The 20,222-nt window shown below is 49.7% G+C and overlaps 1 protein-coding gene across 12 annotated transcripts in view; it reads right to left on the bottom strand.

Annotated features, from left to right (window-relative positions):
- Positions 1-20,222, bottom strand: part of LOC139761747 (chloride channel protein 2-like) — a 618,856-nt gene that overhangs the window by 515,473 nt on the left and 83,161 nt on the right. For 3 of the 12 annotated variants that reach the window (XM_071686164.1, XM_071686177.1, XM_071686172.1), the window contains exon 1: positions 18,115-19,173. The exons of 1 other annotated variant lie outside the window; for it this stretch is intronic. In XM_071686164.1, the coding sequence (XP_071542265.1) occupies positions 18,115-19,035 (921 nt within the window). In that variant the 5' untranslated portion in view covers positions 19,036-19,173. Of the gene's footprint in view, positions 1-18,114; positions 19,179-20,222 lie in introns of those variants that run through there. 8 more of the 12 variants (XM_071686168.1, XM_071686167.1, XM_071686173.1 and 5 more) reach the window with 6 other exon arrangements.

The following is a 20,222-nucleotide window of genomic DNA, read 5'->3' as shown; positions in this document are numbered from 1 at the left end:
CCAAGGCATCTGAAGAGGTCAGGGTAAACCACGGGAAGGTCTGTGGGACCTGGTTGTGGACAGAGGGCTCTGGTTTCGGTGAATCATACAAGACATCCAGAGGTTGGAGGTGGGCGAGTGAGGCCATTTCTCCGTCCGTTCTTGCAGCTACCTCGCTAACACGGGAAGTGGAGCTTCACTCCTCCCTGCCTGCTTCAGGCTTCACTCCTCACTGCCTGCTTCAGGCTTCACTCCTCCCTGCCTGCTTCAGGCTTCACTCCTGCCTGCCTGCTTCAGGCTTCACTCCTCCCTGCCTGCTTCAGGCTTCACTCCTCACTGCCTGCTTCAGGCTTCACTCCTCCCTGCCTGCTTCAGGCTTCACTCCTCCCTGCCTGCTTCAGGCTTCACTCCTCCCTGCCTGCTTCAGGCTTAACTCCTCCCTGCCTGCTTCAGGCTTCACTCCTCCCTGCCTGCTTCAGGCTTAACTCCTCCCTGCCTGCTTCAGGCTTCATTCCTCACTGGTGCTAGTTACATCCACAAGACCTGGACAGTTTACACACAAATAATAACTATGGTGGGTGGTCACACGGTGAGGGATATACTCTGAGGGATGTACACTGAGGGATATACACTCCACAGGCAACACCTGTGGAGTGTATATCCCTCAGGGTCACTTATTTACCGCAAGGTCAAAGCCCACTCACTTACCTCAGGGACACAGATGTCTCTCGTCCCTCACTTACCTCAGGGACACAGATGTCTCCCATCCTCAATTACCTTAGGGACACAGATGTCTCTCGTCCCTCACTTACCTCAGGGACACAGATGTCTCCCGTCCCTCACTTACCTCAGGGACACAGATGTCTCTCGTCCCTCACTTACCTCAGGGACACAGGTCATGTCAGCCTCTCACTTACCTGGGGGAGACAAAGAGAGAGGAGGTAGAGACATGTGATGTAAGGCTTGGAATATGTTAGAACCACAAATATCCCAGCATACCCTGGTCAGCCCACCTGTCTGACACTCAACATATCAAACACAGTACATGACCAGGGTGGGGGTTCTGTGGGCGTGTTGAGGGTTGGGATGGGAATATGAGGTGGTACGCAGGGTTGTGTTGGAGAATATGAGGTGGTACGCAGGGTTGTGTTGGAGAATATGAGGTGGTACGCAGGGTTGGGTTGGAGAATATGAGGTGGTACGCAGGGTTGTGTTGAAGAATATGAGGTGGTACGCAGGGTTGTGCTGGGGATACATGAGGAGGTTGTGTACGTAGGTGCGGAGGGTTGAAATAAGGAGACTGTCACGTGCCAGTAAGATAACAAGTGTATTGCTGGTTGTAGCTGACATCTGGTCATCACATCCCAGCTAATAGTGCCACAGGGCGGCTACTTGTACTCCGGGCTCACACGATATCATTTCTAAACTCTAGTTAACAATGACAACAATGTTCCTGGTGATGAGCACATTATGGCTTGTGTGTGGTGGTTGTGTGGTGCACGTCAAGGAGGACGTGTGGGGCCTGGGTTTGTAGGCTGGTAAGGACCGAAGGCTAGGTAGACTGTACTGTGGAACTGACGTCTTACCTTAATGAAGTTCTTCACAATGACTGATCCAAAAGTTTCTTATATTTACAGGTTGTGACTCACATAGTCTGGGGTCCAGAGGCTTCCTCAATAGTCTGGGGTCCAGAGGCTTCCTCAGTAGTCTGGGGCCCAGAGGCTTCCTCAGTAGTCTGGGGCCCAGAGGCTTCCTCAGAAGTCTGGGGCCCAGAGGCTTCCTCAGTAGTCTTTCCTCGGATTCCCGATGCTTCACCTCTCCAGCAGGAACACTTTACTTCTACCATTAGTGTCATGCAAACTGTCGGTCATGCTTTCCCAACCTTCCATATGTACACTGTGGTATACCCGCCATGGGAGGTAGGCAACACCCCAGGATCCAGGCAACACCTCAGGATCCAGGCAACACCACAGGATCCAAGCAACACCCCAGGGTCCAGGCAACACCCCAGGGTCCAGGCAACACCCCAGGGTCCAGGCAACACCCCAGGATCCAGGCAACACCCCAGGATCCAGGCAACACCCCAGGATACAGGCAACACCACAGGATCCAGGCAACACCCCAGGATCCAGGCAACACCCCAGGATCCAGGCAACACCCCAGGATCCAGGTAACACCCCAGGGTCCAGGCAACACCCCAGGATCCAGGTAACACCCCAGGATCCAGGTAACACCCCAGGGTCCAGGCAACACCCAAGGGTCCAGGCAACACCCCAGGATCCAGGCAACACCACAGGATCCAGGCAACACCACAGGATCCAAGTAACACCCCAGGGTCCAGGCAACACCCAAGGTTCCAGGCAACACCCCAGGATCCAGGCAACACACCAGGATCCCGTCAACACACCAGGATCCAGGCAACACCCCAGGATCCAGTCAACACACCAGGATCCCGTCAACACACCAGGATCCAGGCAACACCCCAGGATCCAGGCAACACCCCAGGATCCCGTCAACACCCCAGGATCCAGGCAACACCCCAGGATCCAGGTAACACCCCAGGATCCAGGCAACACCCCAGGATCCAGGTAACACCCCAGGATCCCGTCAACACACCAGGATCCAGGCAACACCCCAGGATGCCTGGGTCATGGTGTTGGCCCTTGAACTTGTTAGTCATTATCTTCCACATCGTGACGTCATGCTCCACATGTAGGGAAACTGACAATTTACTTGTGATGAATTGATGGCAAAAATGATGATTTCCACCTGCCTTGCCCACAACATTGCTTTCAAATGTTCTCTGTTCCTCTTGCTATCGTGCTATACTCGCCCCTCACTCACTTATATCACACAGGAGCTGCATGGTCACCTACACCTCCGCTCCCTCACATCTTGAAGCTTCTTTGCCTCCGACACATCTAAGTGAACCACTGGTCTCTCTCTCAGCCTCCCGTCTGGACTGGAAGCTGAAGGTTCCCACCTTCCTAATCCAGAGTGACGTGCACACAACAACACGCTGGTTCCTGGCTACTGCGTAACCGTTCCTAAATCATGACCTTATGTAGCACACGAACATCTGGCCAAAAATTTCCTTTTCCATATACTTGAAAGCTTTCCTGATGTTTACCAGTAGACACTTGGTATCCTTATCTAATTTTCTATCATGTGGCTCAGCCCACACCTTCACCATGATAGTCAACACACACACAGACACACACACACACACAGGAACACACACACACACACACACACACACACACACACACACACACATCCTAAAGCCTACCTGATACATAATGTTTATATTGAGGCCTGTGTGTGTGTGTGTGTGTGTGTGTGTGTGTGTGTGTGTGTGTGTGTGTGTGTGTATGTGTGTGTGTCTGTGTGTGTGTGTGTGTGTGTGTGTGTGTGTGTGTGTGTGTGTGTGTGTGTGTGTAGGTTGTAACACAAGACATGCCAAATGGTCGCTGAAATGCAGTTTGGCAAGGCAGACCCCAGGAAACCGTGCCAACCTGCCCCAATAAAACTCCTGACTCACAAATCGAGGACAAAACTATATTTTCATAAAGCTATAATACAAGAGGAGGCGAGAGACACCACCGGCCACCTACACTGGTGCAGGCAGGTTGCCAGAGAGCATTATCATCATGTAATGAACCTTCTTCATAACCACCTCTGAACTGTTCATGTGTTGAACCGTCCTTGATGTACTGTGCTCTACTGGTGACTGTACCCAGCGTCAGTAAGTGTCCTGGTGACTACACTCTACTGGTGACTGTACCCAGCATCAGTAAGTGTCCTGGTGACTACACTCTACTGGTGACTGTACCCAGCATCAGTAAGTGTCCTGGTGACTACACTCTACTGGTGACTGTACCCAGCGTCAGTAAGTGTCCTGGTGACTACACTCTACTGGTGACTGTACCCAGTGTCAGTAAGTGTTCTGGTGACTACACTCTACTGGTGACTGTACCCAGCATCAGTAAGTGTCCTGGTGACTACACTCTACTGGTGACTGTACCCAGCGTCAGTAAGTGTCCTGGTGACTACACTCTACTGGTGACTGTACCCAGTGTCAGTAAGTGTCCTGGTGACTACACTCTACTGGTGACTGTACCCAGCATCAGTAAGTGTCCTGGTGACTACACTCTACTGGTGACTGTACCCAGCGTCAGTAAGTGTCCTGGTGACTACACTCTACTGGTGACTGTACCCAGCGTCGGGAGCTGTCCACTCCTCTCGCACAATAATAGATGCAGAACACCTGTGTACTGTGGGTCATGTTGACGTGCCTGGGGCTTGAGGGAGGAGAACCATAGAGTGGTCCTGCTGGACATGGTGCACCACCTGCCACAGATGGTGGTCCTGCTGGACATGGTGTACCACCTGCCACAGATGGTGGTCCTGCTGGACATGATGCACCACCTGCCACAGATGGTGGTCCTGCTGGACATGGTGCACCACCTGCCACAGATGGTGGTCCTGCTGGACATGATGCACCACCTGCCACAGATGGTGGTCCTGCTGGACATGGCGTACCACCTGCCACAGATGGTGGTCCTGCTGGACATGGTGCACCACCTGCCACAGATGGTGGTCCTGCTGGACATGGTGTACCACCTGCCACAGATGGTGGTCCTGCTGGACATGGTGCACCACCTGCCACAGATGGTGGTCCTGCTGGACATGGTGCACCACCTGCCACAGATGGTGGTCCTGCTGGACATGGTGCACCACCTGCCACAGATGGTGGTCCTGCTGGACATGATGCACCACCTGCCACAGATGGTGGTCCTGCTGGACATGGCGTACCACCTGCCACAGATGGTGGTCCTGCTGGACATGGTGCACCACCTGCCACAGATGGTGGTCCTGCTGGACATGGTGTACCACCTGCCACAGATGGTGGTCCTGCTGGACATGGTGTACCACCTGCACAGATGGTGGTCCTGCTGGACATGGTGTACCATCTGCCACAGATGGTGTTCCTGCTGGACATGGTGTACCACCTACCATAGATGGTGGTCCTCCTGGGCACGGGGTACCATCTACCACAGACGGTGGTCCTACACACACACAACATCTCAGTGGAACAGCAACTGAGCGTAATCTTCAGTACCAGTGTTCGTGTTGTGCGTCACACTGGGAAAATTGACAATAGTGTGTGTGTGTGTGTGTGTGTGTGTGTGTGTGTGTGTGTGTGTGCCACAGTAAGGTCAGGTCAGGTTAGGTTAACTCTAAACAAGCGACGTCCCCGGTTACTGATCCTTCCATGCCCACCACATAACGCCTACCTTGACCAGGTTAGGATACTGTAACACATTACATAACTGATATTCTTGGTGCAGCGAATAATACTGTACCACAGTCCTCCCGCCTAGCGCACCACAGTCCTCCCCCCTCGCGCACCACAGTCCTCCCGCCTAGCGCACCACAGTCCTCCCCCCTAGCGCACCACAGTCCTGCCGCTTAGCGCACCACAGTCCTGCCGCCTAGCGCACCACAGTCCTGCCGCCTAGCGCACCACAGTCCTGCCGCCTAGCGCACCACAGTCCTGCCGCATAGCGCACCACAGTCCTGCCGCCTAGCGCACCACAGTCCTCCCGCCTAGCGCACCACAGTCCTGCCGCCTAGCGCACCACAGTCCTGCCGCCTAGCGCACCACAGTCCTGCCGCCTAGCGCACCACAGTCCTCCCGCCTAGCGCACCACAGTCCTGCCGCCTAGCGCACCACAGTCCTGCCGCCTAGCGCACCACAGTCCTGCCGCCTAGCGCACCACAGCCCTGCCGCCTAGCGGACCACAGTCCTGCCGCATAGCGCACCACAGTCCTCCCGCCTAGCGCACCACAGTCCTGCCGCCTAGCGCACCACAGTCCTGCCGCCTAGCGCACCACAGTCCTGCCGCTTAGCGTAATCACAGAGCTGATGCCTCTCGTGTCACAGGCCACACATCCTCATGATACGGTAACTTGCGCTACACATTTTACCATGCGACTTGGTCTGAGCAGGGCCAGCTGGGGACCCACGGGCGGTACACTGTACTTCCCTGCGATGTACGAATCACAACCTTGACAACAATATGAATAGGAAAACAAGTACACCATGACAGAGAGAAGATGTAAAGCACAGGGAAGTCAAAGAGAGTTGTAAACACAAAGTCTCATCACAAATGTTGGAATCAGGTCAAGTATGAATGAACCTCAGCTGGGGCTCCTCCCCCTTGCTCTCCTCCACCAATCAGGGCCCAACAAACAGTCTATGGTCAGAGTAATGATGTAGAGTGACCCCCCCCCCCCACCCGCCTCTCTCACTACCTACAGAGAACATCAACACTTCCTCCACAACGCTTCTGGTACTGAGTAAGTTACAGAATACATAAAGACCTGGTCCACATGACCCATACGAAAGGTTCACATAATAACATGAACCATCTTTCCATCCTCCATTATCGTCTGGTGCTGGCCAAGCTGGTGGTCACGTCTGCCACCACACTCACACATGACGTATAGTGACAACCTAATTCTTCTTGATAATGATCAAGACAACCTGAATCCTCGAACTTGAGCGTGACAAGTCTGGTCTCACGTTGGCTACCTGGCCACCTCTACGGCCTCACAAGTGGCTACATATCAGCTGTCTGGAGACTACAAAGCTTGCCCCTAGCTTACATACTGTCACACACAAAGCTTGCCCCTAGCTTACATACTGCCACACACAAAGCTTGCCCCCAGCTTACATACTGTCACACACAAAGCTTGCCTCCAGCTTACATACTGTCACACACAAAGCTTGCCCCCAGCTTACATAGTGCCAAACACAAAGCTTACTCCCAGCTTGACACAAGTAACTACACTCACAGATTCTCCCCACCCTAACCCAACCCACTCAACCAGGAGCAAACACAACTCCAACATATCATACAACACCATAATGAGCCGAGCATCGCTGACGGACGGACACATAACCTGACCACACATACAACCATCTGACCTCCTCCCACCCACCCAGGCATGCCCGTGTTATATCTTCATCCTGGACATCAACCTAACCTAACCTAACCTAACCTAACCTGACCACACATACAACCATCTGACCTCCCCCCACCCAGCCCCACCCACCCAGGCATGCCCGTGCTATATCTTCATCCTGGACATCAACCTAACCTAACCTAACCTAACCTAACCTAACCCAACCTAACCTAACCTAACCTAACCTGACCTGACCTGACCTGACCTGACCTAACCTAACCTGACCTAACCTAACCCCGACTGACCTGACGTCATCATATCCCAGACCCTCACTCACGAGCAGGATGTAACCTGCACGGCAGACACTCCTGACTTGTGGTACACACACACACACACACACACACACACACACACACACACACACACAGGTCATCATACAGCCGGACGGTACCACCACATATGTAGTACATACGTCCAGTCCCACATAAGTCACCAGAGTATATGAAAGTTGTTCTGAGCAGCTCCACACTGAGTCCCTCTCATGTAATGCTCAGTATCTGATCTTACGTCACTACAGACCAAGTATGGTGCATTACTGATGTATGTATGTATGTATGTATGTATGTATGTATGTATGTATGTATGTATGTTGGGCGGCTCCCGCCTGACCTACGGTGTCCGGGGGCAGTTGTGACCCCCCCCTCCCTGGTGAGGCACTGGTCTCAGGACCATTCCATCTCTCACTACAACACACCTGCTCCACTCTCCATGACCATGAACACTCTCCATGACCATGAACACTCTCCATGACCATGAAGACTCTCCATGACCATGAACACTCTCCATGACCATGAACACTCTCCATGACCATGAACACTCTCCATGACCATGAACACTCTCCATGACCATGAAGACTCTCCATGACCATGAACACTCTCCATGACCATGAAGACTCTCCATGACCATGAAGACTCTCCATGACCATGAAGACTCTCCATGACCATGAACACTCTCTATGACCATGAACACTCTCCATGACCATGAACACTCTCCATGACCATGAACACTCTCCATGACCATGAAGACTCTCCATGAAGAAGTTTTCATGAGTCATGAAGTGTCTGCTTCTACTGTAGCGAAGTTGAAATGTTTCCCTGTTGTCTATCATATGTCGGGAGGGAAGGAGCGACCCACGTAAGGTGCTGGTGGGGAGGGAAGGAGCGACCCACGTAAGGTGCTGGTGGAGAGGGAAGGAGCGACCCACGTAAGGTGCTGGTGGGGAGGGAAGGAGCGACCCACGTAAGGTGCTGGTGGGGAGGGAAGGAGCGACCCACGTAAGGTGCTGGTGGAGAGGGAAGGAGCGACCCACGTAAGGCGCTGGTGGAGAGGGAAGGAGCGACCCACGTAAGGTGCTGGTCGTGGTCGTGCCTCTGCCACAACATCACGACGATTCTGTTGTGGTTCTCACAAGATAATACTTGACTCTCATACATGTTGGTCTCAGGTCTGTGGGCCAGCTGACTACTGACGTACTTCACTGCAGTAAAAGCTTCTAATCCGGGAGACCATAGGTCATGTAAGGTCACCTGCCGCTTTACAACACCTGGTGGTCTGCAACATAAAGATCTACCAACGTTTCGTTATCATTTCTAATTGGCTGCTGCTACCACAGTCACTCATGACCGTGCATAACTGCCTGACGTACGTCCGTGTATGACTGCCTGACGTACGTCCGTGTATGACTGCCTGACGTACGTCCGTGTATGACTGCCTGACGTACGTCCGTGTATGACTGCCTGACGTATGTACAAAGTTGTACATGTGTAGGTCTGTTGATGAGAGCATGACAAGTGAGGCACCAGTCATACACTGGTCTGGTGTGTGAACCTGTCATATGCGAGGTCTCCTTCACACCATCACTTGGTCATGGGAGACTCGAGTTTATCCCTTAAGGAAGACGATAAGACCTTTGGGCAAGACGGTACGACCTTTGGGCACGATGGTACGACCTTTGGGCACGATGGTACGACCTTTGGATACGACTGCCCTGGTCATGGACTTATCCTTAATGATAGTCAAGTCACACCATCAAACTCATACGTAGGTCAGATCGTTCGCTCTAGGGTCGTACTGTTGTGTTCGACTGGTCGTACAACTGTCGTGCCCAAGGATCTTACCGTCAGGCGCGAGGGTCGTATCATCGTACTAAAAAAGGTTTTACTTTTCTACAGGTGGGTCAGGGCAGCTAGAGGTTACATCACGCCTCCTACAGGATATTACCGTCTGGTTTTGTAGAGGTCATCATATTTAGAGCGTGAGCTGTCCTACGTCACCATAATGAGCGAGTCTTCCCTCGTCACCATCTACAAGAACACGTACGAGGCATCGTCAGCACCGCCAACGTCGCTGGGTTCTGACGTGGAGAGGTGGTCGAGTGCGGGCCTGGTGTTTGGCCTTAGTCTGAGCGCCACTCACGCCCACTCCCTCAAACTGGTTCGTTCCCAATCCGAACTGGTTCATTCTTGATCAAGACTCGCTAAGTCATCGTTATAAGCAGCTACTTCCTTCTTACTATGAAAGGTTTCTCTTTAGCTACAAACTCCCTCAAGCTCACCAACCAACTAATCCTTTCTTATTGAACTGCTACACTTCCCTTCTTAATATCAAGTTTCTTTATATCAAGTTTCTTCATATCAAGTTTCTTTCTTAATATCAAGTTTCTTCACATCAAGTTTCTTTCTTAATATCAAGTTTCTTTCTTAATGTTTTCTCAATATCAAGTTTCTTTCTTAATGTTTTCTCAATATCAAGTTTCTTTTCTAGCATCAAGTTTCTATCCTAATACCAACAGTTTATTAATATCAACAGTTTCTTTGTGAATATAAACATTTTCTTTATCAATATTGACGGTTTCCTTCTTAATATCAGGAGTTCAAGTTTCCTCCTCACTATCAACAGTTTCTTTCTTGATATCAACAGATCAATATTTTCTTCCTTAATACAAGGGTTTCTCTATAATATCAGGTTTTTAGCTTAACATCAACAGTTTCGTTCTCATTATGAATAGTTTCTTACTATGAACATTTTTCCTTCTTTATATCAACGGCATTTTTCTGAATATTATCTTTTTTTTTTTAGTTTTTTCCATAATACAAAATTTCTTTCTCAACATCATCAGTTTCTTTCTTAACATCAACAGTTTCTTCTTCAATATCACCAACAGTTTCTTCATTAACATCATCCCTCTTTTCCTCCATATCAACAGTTTCTTCCTTTAAATCAACAGATACTTCAATAATATCAACAGTTCCTCTCTCAGTAATAACAGTATTTTCCTTAATATCAACAGTTTCTTCCTTAGAAGCAACCATCTTTTTCTCAATATCAACAATTTCTTACTAGAGAAAGTAAAGTGTTTCATATACCTGGGAGTAGATATGGCAGAGAATGGAATCATGGAAACGGCTATGAGTCACTGGGTAGATGAAACTTCTGGAAGCGCTGAAGAATGTTTGGAAAGAGAGATCGTTATCTAGGAAGACAAAAAATGGTATGTATGAGGGTATAGTACTCCCAACAATATCATACAGATGTGAGGCATGGGCTACACATAAGGATGGTGCGGAGGAGGGTGGATGTGTTGGAAATGAAATGTTTGAGGACAATATGTAGTGTGAGTTGGTTTGACCGAGTAAGTAATGAAAGGGTAAGAGAGATGTGTGGAAATAAAGAGTGTAGTTGAGAGAGCAGAAGAGGGTGTGTTGAAATGGTTTGAACATGAAGAAAGAATGAAGAAAGAATTAGTAAAGAAAGATTTACAAAAAGGATATATGTCAGTAGTGGAGAGAAGTGAAAAATATTTTGAGCGATCGGGCCTCAACATGCAAGAGGATGAGAGGCTTACACGCGACAGAATGAATTGGAACGATGTGGTATACGGGGGTCAGCATGCTGTCAATGGACTGAACCAGGGCATGTGAAGCGTCCAGGTTAAGTCACGGAAAGGTGTGTGGGGCCTGGTTGTGGATATGTAGCTGCGGTTTCGATACATTATACATGACAGCTGGAGGTGAGAGGATGCGGCCTTACATCGTCTGATCCCGGCGCTTACTTGCTAACACAGGAAACGACGATCAATTTTATATATATATATATATATATATATATATATATATATATATATATATATATATATATATATATATATATGGTTATGAAGCACAAAGACCTGGGCTACAGATGACCCTCACAAACCCGATCAATATGGTATAGTTTAAAACTCTCGTGATCTGAGATAGAGTGTAGATGAGGCATGTCAGGCATGTCCCATCATCACCTTTCATCCTGAGGTGAACACTGAAGAACAGTTAACATGACCACATTGCCCAACCAGGCAATGACCTGTGATCGCCCAGACAGTCTGGCACGTAAGGGATTTCCCAGAAGTCTGCAAGGATCCACAGGGAAAATATTGATCATATTCTCTCTTACAGAAACAAACTTGTAGCGTCAGTTTCACATATTGCAAGAACGACAACACTGTGATGACATGGTCTATCAACTACAGGAAAGGCCACAAGCAGACACGTTAGTTATTTCCCGGAAACCATTGACAATATATGATCCCACATCAGTGTTCATCTCTTACATGTTCACGGAAAAATTCTTTTAAAACTGATAAGGTTTGGTTGTTAATATCATGCAGTGTTCAATGATTAATCAACTAAAAATAACATGTGGATTTTTCCTTTTGGATTCAGACTTCTGGGACACCCTGTATGTATGGATGGAACAGGTTTCCATACCCATCTTGGGTCCTGGGGATCAACAAAATTAGCAACAGCTTCAAGTCTGGTGACTAAGTCACCAACACTCGAGACAAAACGCCAGCGAGGTACACACAGGTGAATGAGAGCCCCCCCCCCCCCCAACTCCTTCCTACTTGTATGGACGGTTGACGAGTAATCACCAAATTCTACTACAATCTACCTTACTACATAGAACGTAATCACTGGCATAACTGTTGTAGACAGACAGGTGTCAGTCCAATCTTGGCGTGAACCTCACCTGAGGGTTGGCAAAACTGTTATCCTTACAATCCACACGACACCAACCTGCGCTTAACTACAAACCAACATAATGGGAACCAAAAACCATCCTTAGATGAACCGCAAACTAACCTTAGGGGAACTAAGACAGCTGAAACCAGTGATAACCTTGAGAATGAAGGAATGATGAAGATGGAGGAAGGAGGAGGGAAGGAGAGGGCGCTGGGAGAGTGTGAGCCTCTCACCGACCCCTCCACACCACTACAGGAGATGACACCCTCTTAGCACAGTTCCTTCATAATGTCAGATACCCTTCTGTCCACACCAAGGTTCCTCCTGCTACTGCTGGAGGAGGCGTGTGGGGTGAGGACGGAAGGTGGCGTGTGGGGTGAGGACGGCAGGTGGCGTGTGGGGTGAGGACGGAAGGTGGCGTGTGGGGTGAGGACGGCAGGTGGCGTGTGGGGTGAGGACGGAAGGTGGCGTGTGGGGTTAGGACGGCAGGTGGCGTGTGGGGTGAGGACGGAAGGTGGCGTGTGGGGTGAGGACGGAAGGTGGCGTGTGGGGTGAGGACGGCAGGTGGCGTGTGGGGTGAGGACGGCAGGTGGCGTGTGGGGTGAGGACGGCAGGTGGCGTGTGGTGTGAGGACGGCAGGTGGCGTGAGGGGTGAGGACGGAAGGAGGCGTGTGGGGTGAAGATGGTAGGTGGCGTGTGGTGTGAGGACGGCAGGTGGCGTGTGGGGTGAGGACGGCAGGTGGCGTGTGGGGTGAGGACGGCAGGTGGTGTGTGGGGTGAGGACGGAAGGTGGCGTGTGGGGTGAAGATGGTAGGTGGCGTGAGGGATGAAAATGGTAGGTTGTGTGTGGGGAGAGGATAATAAGAGGTATGTGGGGTGTGGAGGGTGTGTGGTGTGTGAGTGTGTGGTAGCAGCAGGTGTGAGGGGTGTGAGTGTGTGGTAGCAGCAGGTGTGTGTAGTGTGAGTGTGATAGTAGCAGCAGGTGTGAGGGGTGTGAGTGTGTGGTAGCAGCAGGTGTGAGTGAGAGACATGAATACATCAGTCATGATGGAACAACTGTTTACCCACACAGTGAGTGATGAGTGACATTAGGGTCACATCATAATGCTCTACCCACCTGCTCAACAACCAAACCTGCCCAACATTTTGTACACGATTGAAATAAGATTTGTTTATATAGGATGATGAAGCCAGAGAACCTGCCCCTGAGCCACCACTGTAGCCCTCACTGGCTAACACCATCCTGGCGAAGCATCCACACACACACACACACACACACACACACACACACACACACACACACACACACACACACACACACACACACAGGCCTCATCAATATGCTGCTGCTCTGCTGCTTCACTAATCCTGACTGTTAGTAACAGTGGAACATCTACTGACGCATGTACACCAGCTGAACTGATTATGTCAGATGTGGGCCTGTGTTGAGCACCTCATGTAATGTGGGCCTGTGTTGAGCACCTGATGTAATGTGGGCCTATGTCGAGCACCTGGTGTAATGTGGGCCTATGTTGAGCACCTGGTGTAATGTGGGCCTATGTTGAGCACCTGGTGTAATGTGGGCCTGTGTTGAGCACCTGGTGTAATGTGGGCCTCTGTTGAGCACCTGGTGTAATGTGGGCCTGTGTTGAGCACCTGGTGTAATGTGGGCCTGTGTTGAGCACCTGGTGTAATGTGGGCCTGTGTTGAGCACCTGGTGTAATGTGGGCCTGTGTTGAGCACCTGGTGTAATGTGGGCCTGTGTTGAGCACCTGGTGTAATGTGGGCCTGTGTTGAGCACCTGGTGTAATGTACATACTCATCAATGGTTTATCATATTTGTAAGTATACTTAACATGAATGTAAACATGTTCACTTTATTACCTATGACTGACGATGGAGAGCATTATGGGCGTATACCCCGAGACCGCCTAATAACTGACGCACAGACATTCATGGTGCAGGTGAGGGGTGGTGTAGGTGAGGGGTAAAGCAGGTGAGGGGTGGTGCAGGTGAGGGGTCGTGCAAGTGACGGGTGGTGCAGGTGAGGGGAGGTGCAGGTACAGAGAAGACAGTGTAGGTGTGTGAGGTGGGTTTGACAGTGTAGGTGCGTGAGGTAGGTGTGACATTGTAGGTGTGTGAGGCAGGTGTGACAGTGTAAGTGTGTGAGGCAGGTGTGACAGTATAGGTGTGTGAGGTGGGTGTGACAGTGTAGGTGTGTGAGGTGGGTGTGACAGTGTAGGTGTGTGAGGTGGGTGTGACAGTGTAGGTGTGTGAGGTGGGTGTGACAGTGTAGGTGTGTGAGGTAGGTGTGACAGTGTAGATGTGTGAGGTGGGTGTGACAGTGTAGGTGTGTGAGGTGGGTGTGACAGTGTAGGTGTGTGAGGCAGGTGTGACAGTGCAGGTGTGTGAGGTGGGTGTGACAGTGTAGGTGTGTGAGGTGGGTGTGACAGTGTAGGTGTGTGAGGTGGGTGTGACAGTGTAGGTGTGTTAAGGGGGTGTGAACATGTGAGGTACAGGGAAGGTCACTAGGTTAGTGAGAGGGAGGTAGAGTGCAGGTAGTGGCACATCATATGATTTCTGTATGTAGGTTAATGTGACGTTCACCCTAATACTCACACCACCCTAGGATCAACCGCATACATACTACCTACACCACTCTAGGATCACCCGCATACATACTACCTACACCACCCTAGGATCACCCGCATACATACTACCTACACCACTCTAGGATCACCCGCATACATACTACCTACACCACCCTAGGATCACCCGCATACATACTACCTACACCACTCTAGGATCACCCGCATACATACTACCTACACCACCCTAGGATCACCAGCATACATACTACCTACACCACCCTAGGATCACCCGCATACATACTACCTACACCACCCTAGGATCACCCGCATACATACTACCTACACCACCCTAGGATCACCCGCATACATACTACCTACACCACTCTAGGATCACCCGCATACATACTACCTACACCACCCTAGGATCACCCGCATACATACTACCTACACCACTCTAGGATCACCCTACGTACATACTACCTACACCACCCTAGGCTCACCCTACGCACATATTACCTACACCACCCTAGGCTCACCCTACGTACATATCACCTACATCACCCAAGGTTCACTGTATATTCATTCCACCTACACCACCCAAGGCTTAACCTACATAAATACTACATACATCTAGAAGCATACATACTAGCGAGACCTCTCCAGGGTCGTCCAACATGATGAATACCTACAACTCTCATGGTTCACCTTACCATCAACACATAACACTTTAACATTTTATGATTCTAGAAAAAAAATGGAGTGCAGCCATCATGTGACCCTCTGCAGCATACTGTTGCTGTGTGTCGGTGGGCAGGGGTGGGCAGGTGTGGGCAGAGGTGGGCTGGGGTGGGTGGAGCACTGCAGTATGATGTGGGAAGACTGGCAACGTGACCGTCAGGACACAACGACGTAACGATTTCTTCCAGTGAGGATAAGAAATATGGCAGAGCAGATGAAGTGGGCAAGAGAACCCTTCACAGCAGATGAAGTGGGCAAGAGAACCCCTCACAGCAGATGAAGTGGGCAAGAGAACCCTTCACAGCAGATGAAGTGGGCAAGAGAACCCTTCACAGCAGATGAAGTGGGCAAGAGAACCCCTCACAGCAGATGAAGTGGGCAAGAGAACCCTTCACAGCAGATGAAGTGGGCAAGAGAACCCCTCACAGCAGATGAAGTGGGCAAGGGAACCCTTCACAGCAGATGAAGTGGGCAAGAGAACCCTTCACAGCAGATGAAGTGGGCAAGAGAACCCTTCACAGCAGATGATGAAGGTGTGAGGGAAGTGGGTGTGTCTGCTTGACTAGGTTGGGGAAAACTTCAAGGAAAACGAAAACTCCATATTGTATGGTATGTATGACTGAGTCATGTTGTATGGCATGCATGACTGAGTCATGTTGTATGGTATGTATGACTGAGTCATGTTGTATGGCATGCATGACTGAGTCATGTTGTATGGTATGTATGACTGAGTCATGTTGTATGGTATGTATGACTGAGTCATGTTGTATGGTATGTATGACTGAGTCATGTTGTATGGTATGTATGACTGAGTCATGTTGTATGGCATGCATGACTGAGTCATGTTGTATGGTATGTGTGACTGAGTCATGTTGTATGGTATGTATGACTGAGTCATGTTGTATGGTATGTATGACTGAGTCATGTTGTATGGCATGCATGACTGAGTCATGTTGTATGGTATGTATGACTGAGTCATGTTGTATGGTATGTATGACTGAGTCATGCTGTATGGTATGTATGACTGAGTCATGTTGTATGGTATGTATGACTGAGTCATGTTGTATGGTATGCATGACTGAGTCATGTTGTATGGTATGTATGACTGAGTCATGTTGTATGGTATGTATGACTGAGTCATGTTGTATGGTATGTATGACTGAGTCATGTTGTATGGTATGTATGACTGAGTCATGTTGTATGGTATGTATGACTGAGTCATGTTGTATGGTATGTATGACTGAGTCATGTTGTATGGTATGTATGACTGAGTCATGTTGTATGGTATGTATGACTGAGTCATGTTGTATGGTATGTATGACTGAGTCATGTTGTATGGTATGTATGACTGAGTCATGTTGTATGGTATGTATGACTGAGTCATGTTGTATGGTATGTATGACTGAGTCATGTTGTATGGTATGTATGACTGAGTCATGTTGTATGGTATGTATGACTGAGTCATGTTGTATGGTATGTGTGACTGAGTCATGTTGTATGGTATGTATGACTGAGTCATGTTGTATGGTATGTATGACTGAGTCATGTTGTATGGTATGTATGACTGAGTCATGTTGTATGGTATGTATGACTGAGTCATGTTGTATGGTATGTATGACTGAGTCATGTTGTATGGTATGTATGACTGAGTCATGTTGTATGGTATGTATGACTGAGTCATGTTGTATGGTATGTATGACTGAGTCATGCTGTATGGTATGTGTGACTGAGTCATGTTGTATGGTATGTGTGACTGAGTCATGTTGTATGGTATGTGTGACTGAGTCATGCTGTATGGTATGTATGACTGAGTCATGTTGTATGGTATGTATGACTGAGTCATGTTGTATGGTATGTGTGACTGAGTCATGTTGTATGGTATGTATGACTGAGTCATGTTGTATGGTATGTATGACTGAGTCATGTTGTCTGGTATGTATGACTGAGTCATGTTGTATGGCATGCATGACTGAGTCATGTTGTATGGTATGTGTGACTGAGTCATGCTGTATGGTATGTGTGACTGAGTCATGCTGTATGGTATGTGTGACTGAGTCATGTTGTATGGTATGTATGACTGAGTCATGTTGTATGGTATGTATGACTGAGTCATGTTGTATGGTATGTATGACTGAGTCATGCTGTATGGTATGCATGACTGAGTCATGTTGTATGGTATGTATGACTGAGTCATGCTGTATGGTATGCATGACTGAGTCATGCTGTATGGTATGTATGACTGAGTCATGTTGTATGGTATGTATGACTGAGTCATGTTGTATGGTATGTATGACTGAGTCATGTTGTCTGGTATGTATGACTGAGTCATGTTGTATGGTATGTATGACTGAGTCATGTTGTATGGTATGTATGACTGAGTCATGTTGTATGGTATGTGTGACTGAGTCATGTTGTATGGTATGTATGACTGAGTCATGTTGTATGGCATGTATGACTGAGTCATGTTGTCTGGTATGACTGAGTCATGTTGTATGGTATGTGTGACTGAGTCATGTTGTATGGTATGTATGACTGAGTCATGTTGTATGGTATGTGTGACTGAGTCGTAATGACATAAGTCATGGCAAGTGGCAGTGTTATAGTGCAAGGTGAGTGAGTGCTGAATGCTGCTCCCTGCTGGTAGTCGTGCATGCTTGAGGTATATACAGTGTTAGATCATGCATAATGAAGGGTATGTGTTGTGCACCAAGCAGGTCACTTAGTGAACACAAACACACTCGTGCACTCTCCACCACGACTGTCTCACAACCTACCGTTAGAGAGGCGTTCTCCACATCCTTCCAGTCGCCGAACGCTCCCATGGACACAGAGGGCCGCAGCACTCGAAAGCGAACCTTGCCTGCCACCCTAAGTTCAGCCTTCCTCGAGGTCAGGTAGCCCTGGCGGACTTGCTCCAGCATCTGTGACAGTTCCTGCCGCTCCGTGTTGCTTCCAAGGGTGGCAAGTTTGAGGTCAGGAGTCATCACTGTGTCTTGCATTGTTGTTTTAGGCAGGGCAACACTAGACACGCTACTGAAGAGTTGCTTACTGGCCAACCACTCGGGAAGGGAGCCGACATACTCGATGAAAGATCTTCGATTAGGTCGCTTCTGTGGTTCCTTGTCTAGAACAGGAGACGCGCCGGCCAGGATGATGTCGTCAATGTTGGGAATATCGAAGACAGTGGGCTGGGGCTTGGAGCACCAGCTGGCCGGCAGGGACTGCCGCCTCGTAGGCCTCCTCTCCTGTATGCCCAGCCGGTCACACACCGTGACGTCGCCGAACGAGACGCTTAGACGACCGCCGCCCATCTGCTCCGGGAAGGGCGGGGTAACGGTGCCCAAGCGGCGCCTGGGCACGGAGACTCTGGCTCCGGCCTGACGACACGACCATCTTGGTCTTTCCGACACTGACGAGTGACAGTCACCCTCCTGACGGGGGTAAGGCGTCAGCCGCTCTGCAGGAAGAGATGACTCAGGGACTAATGAAGAACTTGACGACTTGAAATAAGGCTCTGCGAAGTCTCCTGTGTGACTGACGACGTCGCTGGAGTTCTTAATGGAGTTTTGGAGTCCTGTGGCGGCATGCAGGAGCGGCAGGATTATGGGAGTCTCCTGTACATCACTGGTATATCCTTCACCCGCCTCCCGAGGTCCTCCCACACACGAATCTTCAGCATACTTTTCTACCGCCATGTTATCCAGAGGTACACTTAACACACGTCATGTAGCGCTTACAAACATATAATTCAGGGAGCTGCAAGAACGAGAAGGAACATTTAGCTACTTATACAGCTGGTTACACTGACTGCTCCGGTCCCATACTCCAAGCCAGGGTTCGTCACTGACACTGACTCAACACTGACATTCAGGATGAATAAAGTTAATGAGTAACGAGGCGGAACTGGTTCAACAAGTGTGGCTCTGCCCCTGCTGACTCCCTCATCGCAATACAGGTGTTTATTTACTACACCCACCCTCCCCTCTGACTCATTCCCTCACTTACAGTGAAATCCTGACCCACTCATGAATGATAGAAATATACTAGTGCAGAGAGAGAGAGAGAGAGAGAGAGAGAGAGAGAGAGAGAGAGAGAGAGAGAGAGAGAGAGAGAGAGATGGGGAGGGTGAGAGGGAGGGGGAAGGGGCAGGAAGAGGGCTAGAGGACCAGGGAAGAGGCGACACCAATGACGGACCATACCCAGCATGGTGTTCACCTGGTTATGACGGACCATACCCAGCATGGTGTTCACCTGGTTATGACGGACCATACCCAGCATGGTGTTCACCTGGTTATGACGGACCATACCCAGCATGGTGTTCACCTGGTTATGACGGACCATACCCAGCATGGTGTTCACCTGGTTATGACGGACCATACCCAGCATGGTGTTCACCTGGTTATGACGGACCATACCCAGCATGGTGTTCACCTGGTTATGACGGACCATACCCAGCATGGTGTTCACCTGGTTATGACGGACCATACCCAGCATGGTGTTCACCTGGTTATGCAGTAATTATTCAGGGCGAGTCTCGCCCGCTCCTGCCGCCAGCAACAATGGCACTCATCCATCATGATTCCACCCCTTACTATCACCTCTCCCACCATCATGATCCTCACCATCACGACACTATCACCTCTCCCACCAACATGATCCTCCCCCTCACCATCACGACACTATCACCTCTCCCACCATCATGATCCTCCCCCTCACCATCACGACACTATCACCTCTCCCACCATCATGATCCTCCCCCTCACCATCACGACACTATCACCTCTCCCACCATCATGATCCTCCCCCTCACCATCACGACACTATCACCTCTCCCACCATCATGGTCCTCCCCCCCACCATCACGACACTATCACCTCTCCCA

Source organism: Panulirus ornatus, chromosome 41 (genome assembly GCF_036320965.1).
Source record: "Panulirus ornatus isolate Po-2019 chromosome 41, ASM3632096v1, whole genome shotgun sequence".
NCBI lineage: Eukaryota > Metazoa > Arthropoda > Malacostraca > Decapoda > Palinuridae > Panulirus > Panulirus ornatus.
The sequence above is the reverse complement of the archived record's forward strand: the minus strand, read 5'-3'. Positions and strand labels throughout refer to the sequence as shown.